The sequence below is a fragment of the Notothenia coriiceps genome, unplaced genomic scaffold (assembly GCF_000735185.1).
Source record: "Notothenia coriiceps isolate Sejong01 unplaced genomic scaffold, NC01 NC01_scaffold00028447, whole genome shotgun sequence".
Taxonomy (NCBI): domain Eukaryota; kingdom Metazoa; phylum Chordata; class Actinopteri; order Perciformes; family Nototheniidae; genus Notothenia; species Notothenia coriiceps.
In genome coordinates this window covers 179,064-186,841 of record NW_011361148.1, presented here as the reverse complement: position 1 = coordinate 186,841, position 7,778 = coordinate 179,064, and the positions used below count along the sequence as shown (strand labels likewise).

Here is a 7,778-nt window from a genome sequence, read left to right as displayed (position 1 = left end):
CATTCTGGCTACGCATCACTGTATTCACCAATGGGTAATGTTTAGATGGATTTGAGGAACTTCCCCTTGATTCTATTGGCTCTAACGGTTAAAAAGAGATTCAAGGGTGGTTTTCACTATAAGTAATGTTTTTTTTTTTGGACGGACACTATAATTGACATTGTTTTACTATGTTCAATCTGAATTTACTTTAAAATAAAAAAAATTCTATATTTATTCAAACTTTTCTACATCCAGCTCTACATAAACTCAGATTATTAATTTACCCCTTTTTAGAGGTGAAGATATATTAAATTGTTCTGGGAATGTCATTTTCGAGCCTGAGACATGAAAAACAGGCTCTGGGCTTAACAGGTTAATGTAATAAATGTTCCCATATCTAGCCTGCTTGTTAATGGAAGAAACTTGCAGTCACGAGGTCCCTGCCTTTAACGCGTGAATAGTTTATTTTCCTCTACTTGTGCAGAAGGCTTTACAGATGGCAATGTCAGTTCAAGTCTGTTCAACTTTTTGGCACATAGTAAGATATCTCGCCAACTTATTGCTATTTTTTTTAATATTCATGTTTTCGATACCCAGTGAAATCAGGTTCAGTTGTGTTGTACACAAGATATCAAAAGGCAAATTAACAGATGGTAATAGTCTTTCTTTAAAAAAATTGACTTAATGTTAATATATCCATCTATCCATTTTCTTATCTAGCTGTGCATACAAAAGAATAGAGAGAACCACAGATGAAAAGTGTTTTTATACGTACTATGGTAAAAAAACGTATGGATAAAACACAGATCATCTTTGTTCCATACTGCAGGAGTGGCAGTGTATCTGGTCTCACCCTCAAACTCATCAAAACGTCCGTCAGCAAGATGCTGGAGACCCTTTCTGACGATGACTACGTGAACGTGGTCTACGTGAGTATTTTGCTATAAAAATACTTGCCTTTGTATCTCTTTAGGTAACTCTTTTTCTTTTTCATAGTCCTTTCTATTAAGTTCTTATGATTCTGTATATGTGTTGAAATGCCAGGTTGCTGAATGTTAATGTGGACGTATGTTTGGCTTGGCTGTTTGATCAGCTTTACTCCAGCGGTTTGAGTCATTGGTTTGAACATGGCAGTGACCTTTTGAGTGACTTAATGTACCGCACATGGATGGATTGTTATTATGGCTTGGCAGGGATGCATGCATGCGTGTTTGCTCATTTGTGTCACTCAAAGTATCTTTGTGTACAGTATATATAGCCTATTTATGTATAGTAGATGAGTGTTAGTGTGCATGTGTGTCTATGTATGAGTCAAGAACATCAGAGCCGAATCCATATAATGTGTGCCTAATAGAGCGCACATATGACGCAGCTGGAGCAAACCCTGAAATGCCACAAGATAAGTCTGATAAATGAATGTGTGCTGTATTGGTGACCCATATTTGAATCAGTGGCATGAAATGGAAAAAGGCCCCTGTAGAAATCTCAGGCACCAAAGCATTTACTGACAAGGGGATTGAGGAAATATTCATCCATCATAATTTAAAGCTCTATTCCAGGCTTTATAAGTTAGATTCATACCTCCTCCCAATAGTATTCGTGTGAAGAAAAATAACCGGTGGCTGGTTGTTTCTTTCTATTAGAAGAATAGCAGTAGAAATATATTAAAGGCACACTAGAAATCATTTTCAAGACTACATTTTTGCTAGAATTAAGTCTATATTACTAGGCAGCCATCAAACTGCCGCTGTCATAGCTTGTTTGCAACCCATGTTCTTAATGGGAGTGAATATTAATGCACTTTTCAGTTGGCTTTCTAAAATGAATTACATTTCCTTTACTTCCTCTAATAAATGGTTTATGTTTGTGTTTGGAACATTCAATTTAGCTAAGTGAAAGGGCTTCAATTTAATGAAATAAGGCAGCAATGTAATATGTTTATTGATTGCCTCAAGCTCAGTTCTTCCACAATAATGTTGAAGCTTTTTGAATGTAAAATCTGTATAACCCTTCATAATAAAATAGTAAACTTAATTACTGATTTCAGCCTTAATCCCTTCCTGAGGATATAACCTTTAACTGTTTGTATAGTGAATTCAAATGTAATGAATTAAAAGGGTTATCTGTAGGTCAATAATGACCCTTATGAGGATGTTGTGCTGAGGTGACACACAAAAACCAGAGAAAGCTAAAAACAATTCCATACAACTCTTTGTGCATCGAAATGTATGCTGTTACAATGGAGAACAATTATCCTGACAATTTGAGATGTTTAGTATAAGAACACAGATATGAATAGCACACCTACAGACAGTATGCTGTCCTGCTGAACATTTATCACTTTATCTAGCATATTTTAAGATGTGTACTATAAGGCAGATGAAGTTCAAACACACCATATGGGTGGGTGTGCGTAGGTGTACATATTTTTAAAGGAAATGTCTTGGCAGTATTTGTCCCGTAGCTTAGGCTAACATGTTGGAAACAGTCTTATGAGTTAATAAAGAGAAAAAGCAAAACAATTAACAGTAATTGTTTGAAAGTTTATCCTTAGCTTGTAGAGGCTGGCTAATGGGTTTATTGTCATCTTATATAATTACGCTATAATTGTTACAAGTACAATTAACATTCCATCTTGCTTAAGTGAATAACTTTTCTGTTTCTGCACCTAGAATATTTGGGCTACTTTGCCCGAATAACACTAAGTATAACTTTGGCTATGTTATAGTGCTGGCTGTCTTTCAGAAGCTAAAAGTCACATCGAAAATATATTTCCTTGTAGATCCTTATTTCATTGTACTCAGAGAATACACAGTTGAATCTTTTACAAGTGCCATAATTCACTATAGACTTAGACAAGCAGAAAGCTATATGTAACCAGCCGGGCAATCCAAGTAAAAGGTAATATGGTAAAAGTATTTGAGTATTTGATATTTTACAATATCTGTTGCTAGAAAAAACTGAAGTACTGTAAAAAGACAGTATCTGTGCATCTGGTGTGTAGGTAGTTGTTTGAAAGTGTGTATTAGTGTGTGTGTTTTGCAAATCATCACGATTTGAAAGCTGCAGTCAAGGCCAAGACAGATGTTGGGTATTAATGAGCCATGTCCCTGTCCTCTATAGATGCTGTGGGTGCATGTGTTTGCCGTGTGTGTCCCCACTACGCTCTGATACAAGAATGTGTGTCACCTCGTATCCCCACTATGCCACAAGTACAAGTGTGTTTCTACTTGTGCATGACATTATAAGGTTCCATCTGCTCCTCCACATTAACGATTCACAAATATTAAACTGCGGACACTTAACTTGTAGAGATGTGTAAATATATTTTTAACCGGTCACATTAATGTTTGTCTCTACAGCGTAATCACTCAATAATCAAAATGTATGTATTTTTACTTCCTTATGCCACTGTTTTCACATCCCTACCTGCTCTCCTGCCAATCCTTCCTTCTGCTCCTTTAGATCCCTTCGGTCAGTGCAGACTTTTGATTAAAACTGATTTAGTTTCACACATGACACTATTTTGCAAAGCCAAGAAGCGTTATTGAAGGAGCTCACTCTATAACATGTGTGTCAATACATTCTGTCGATAATTACATACTTTTTTTGAAATAAAATGGAATCAATTTAATCTCTCTCTTAAAAAAAACCTAAATCCAATCCGATAAATTCAAGGGACACCGCATGCCTTTGTTACGAAAGGGAAAACAGGCCACATATTTAACAGGAAATATGTGCAAGTGCCTTCCCTCCACTTCCCGTCATCCCTCCTTCCCTCTTCCCTCCAGTTCAATGAAAAGGCAACATATGCATCGTGCTTTGAGAACCTGGTGCAGGCCAACGTGCGCAACAAGAGGGTGCTGCAAGAGGCCGTGAAGGGCATCATGGCAAAGGGAATCACCAACTACAGAGGCGGCTTCGAGCTGGCCTTCGAGCAGCTCGCACAGGTAAAGTGTCAGCGTGGGCGGGCATGTTGGAAATGATGTGTGGTTAGCACCAGAATCAGAATAATTTTATTCGTACCACAGATGTACATTGTTACAGCAAGTAAAGAGCTAAAGATTGATTCATGCTAATTAAGAATCATGCATATAATATTAAAGATAAAAGTAGAGATTACACAATTTACAAACTACACATCCAGTACCAGTACAATTATTTGAAAAAATATATGTGTAGCATGTGTAAAGTCTGTCTTTGGCTCTTTTCTGCTGTAACAATTGTCCCCTCTGTGGGACTAATAAAGGGATTCTGATTCTGATTCTGAGGGACAGCCACCAGTAGTAATATGAAGCGGTGTGTATATATATTGCAAATAAGTAGTATTGCACAACAGGTGTTATAGTCTTTGTTTTTATGTGTGTGGGGGTCTACCAGGGGCCATGGTGGTTGTAGACCATAAGGGAGTACATGTTCAGTGGGCGGTGGTAGGAACAGTATGTTTGGGTGGCTCTGTCAATCTGTTGTTTGATTATTTTATCCAATCATTTCCCTTGGAGTTTGAAAACCAACTCAGAGGCTTGATTAAACCCTTCGAAATCTAATCAAATTTGTTCATTTAATTTAACACTTGCATTCAATTATGAAAATAATGAAGGAAAATAAGACTCAACCCTGGTGGTTTTCTAATAAAGAGTGAGTATATGTCGACCTCGTGTGGTCGTTTCGTGCATTACAGAATTTTAGAATATAGATAGATACATTATTTATCCCAAGTTGATAAATGATTTTGTCACAGCTGCACTTTGAATAGAATAACATGCAAATAAAACTATACATATACTCAATCAAAAATACCTTCATTCAAAGGAGTATCTAAACATTATAAATTATACAAAATAAATGAATGAATACTTTTTAATATACTAATTTGCTGAACATTTACAGTACACATGGCTGTGTAAAAGCTAACGTTTCCCTGCCATCTTCTGTACTTGCATAAAAAGGATGAGCCTTGCAGTCTTCTTGCAATTACATCTTCAGCCTGCTCATAATTATTAAAGTATGTGTTGTTATTCAGTCTACTTGGTTAAATAGTGCTTGCAATGCCAACATGTTGCCTTTGTATCCCCTAGACGAATGTGTCAAGGGCAAACTGTAACAAGATTATCATGCTGTTCACTGACGGAGGAGAAGAGAGGGCAGAGGAGATCTTTAAAAAATACAACCCCAAGCAAGCGGTAAGACTGTAAAACACAAGATGTTTAGAAAGTACAATATAGCAGACTTTGCTTTTGATCATATTCAGTGTTTTATGTTTGTTCTTCTCCTCCCAGGTGCGCATCTTTACATTTTCAGTAGGTCAACACAACTATGATAAAGGACCAATACAGTGGATGGCCTGTGCTAATAAAGGTATTTAACATGCATCACATTTCTGAATTGATAAATGGTCTCACTAAAGTCTGCATGTTGCAAATACATTGTTTATCTGAATTTTTCTTGTAGATGTATGACTTCATAATCTGTTTGTTTTTATTGTAAATGTACCACTTTAATCACAGAGAATATCAACATTTTTCACTTGCACAACTTTGTTTTTTTAACCTAAAATGGCCTTTGTATGCCTTTTTCAGAATTGCCCTTGAGTTACATTTTTAAAGTTTATTTTTAGTCCACCTTAAATTAGAGATTGCTGCTTGCTTTTCAGTACAATTCCTATTTTTATTACGTACATTGCCCACCCCAGTATAGTACTACTAGATACTAGATATTTATGATTATAGTCTCTTGCTAAATACATAAGATGTGCTCAATTGATCTGGTAATTTAAGCCGTTTTATCATCAGGGAATGTCCTCCTAATGCAGCTAATGTTTTTACAATGGATGTTAGAATAAAGGTTTTGTCTATTCCTCAGGGTACTACTATGAGATCCCATCTATAGGAGCAATCCGGATCAACACCCAGGTAAACTACAACACTTCAATAAATACCTATGTGTCAATAAATGGCTGCTACTTCACTTATCTCTCTCACCCTGCTTTACTTAACCATTTGTGTGTTATGCCCTCTTGTGGTGGAATGACTGATGTGCACATAGTAAATGATAACTGTAGTTCTCATCTTTCTCTGCAGGAGTATCTGGATGTGTTAGGCAGGCCCATGGTGAAGGCTGAAAAGAAATCCAAGCAGGTTCAATGGACCAACGTCTACCTAGATGCTTTGGTAAGTCCGTATTATAACAGAGATAAAATGCATGTTGTTACAGAATAAGCTTTGAGAAAAACAGTCGGAAAACAAAGTGACATTTGTGCCCAAATGTGGAGCTCATCAAGAATAAGCATGAACTCTGTTTTCTATCTGATGAAGGATTCCAGATAAGTGTTGCTCAATTTATTAAACATGTTCTGTTTGTCATCGCAGTAAACACATCTTCAACTCCAGGCGTGTTTGTGAAAGGGCAGATTCACTTTATTTAAAAAATGCTCAACCGATCAGTTTCTTGTGGTGCTTAAGCTTCTGTCAAGACTAACTTTGTAGATAAGAAAGCAGTCTGGTAAACTGAGCCAAACGGTTTGGATATTGTCATTCATTTCACTGATAAGACGCTTTCAAAGTGTGTGACTGTATTGACCTCGTCACCACCAGAATTATGTCTGTTTTTTGTTACGGTAAACATATTTTTTAAAAGTTTGAGTTGCTTTTTGTCTCATTCACAAATAGATAACACAATATCTGGTATTTTCTGAATGTATGCCATAAATGTGAAGGATTTGCCTTTAATGTTTATTCCATATGTTGTGTGTTTTATCTTCCAGGAACTCGGCCTGGTGATTACTGGAACTCTGCCAGTCTTCAACAAAACCAACACAGGCTCAAAGGTAAACAAGAGACTGCTTTTGATCCTCATTTTGACTTATTTCCTGGTTAACTAATTTATCTCGTTCTTGTTAGTACTGTTTTTCCTTAAAAAAAATTCTATAAAGAAATGATATTGTTACAAAGCATACTCAAAATAGGATAATAAATAGAACGATAAAATAATAAATTAAATACAACTAAAACTGATGAAATTAGATTTGTCACAGGTGTAGAAATTATTTGTGTTTAAACCTCACCCATTTTACCCGTCTTTCTTCAATCATATCAGCTTAATATCTAAATCTCATGGTTTCCTTTTCATTTCCAAAACCCTTCCAGTGATAGTCGTTTAATTTATGGTTGTCTAAGCTGATCCTTGTAAAATGATTGCTACTGGAATAAGCAGGAGTCTTTCTTCTTGATCTCTTTGGGAATATTGTTCTGATAGCTGTTCAAAAGAAACAATGGTGGATTCAGTATAATAAACATGCTCATTACCAGATTATTTTTCTTGAATCACTCCACTAACTGACTGACTCAATTTCCTCCGTCTGACATTTTGACACGGTGGGTGAATTTAAGTCTGCGGTTTACTCACACATAACCGACTAAAAATCAAACGTGCAACATGAATGGTCTATTTTCAATAATTGTTGTATACTTTACTTTTATCCTCCTCTTTCTTGTGGCTCTTCTTTATGTCCTTTGTTGATGCTGAGGTCCCTCGGAGCTCTCCCACGTGCTTCCACAGGAAGATCATCTAGCGTAGCAAAAATCAAAAGGAGATCAAACCCGCACATCAGAGAGACAAATGATCCAGTAGCTAAGTGTTTCAAGATGAGTTTACATGTCTACCTCGAGGGACTCGGGGTTACCTCCGCTCGGGGTTACCTCTGCTAAAACGAAGCCTGGAAATGCCTTGTCAGTGACTCATGGCGAAAGTAAAGCTTTTGGGAATGAGACTGTCCAGATTTCTTTTGCACCCCATTT

At 36.6% G+C, this 7,778-nt stretch overlaps 1 protein-coding gene across 3 annotated transcripts in view; it reads left to right on the top strand.

Moving 5' to 3' along the window:
- Positions 1-7,778, top strand: part of LOC104958231 (voltage-dependent calcium channel subunit alpha-2/delta-1-like) — a 62,322-nt gene that overhangs the window by 27,795 nt on the left and 26,749 nt on the right. For all 3 annotated transcript variants that reach the window (XM_010785962.1, XM_010785961.1, XM_010785960.1), the window contains exons 7-13: positions 812-911; positions 3,774-3,932; positions 5,061-5,165; positions 5,262-5,340; positions 5,845-5,894; positions 6,063-6,152; positions 6,746-6,808. In XM_010785962.1, coding sequence (XP_010784264.1) covers positions 812-911; positions 3,774-3,932; positions 5,061-5,165; positions 5,262-5,340; positions 5,845-5,894; positions 6,063-6,152; positions 6,746-6,808 — 646 coding nt within the window. The remainder of the gene's footprint in view (positions 1-811; positions 912-3,773; positions 3,933-5,060; positions 5,166-5,261; positions 5,341-5,844; positions 5,895-6,062; positions 6,153-6,745; positions 6,809-7,778) is intronic.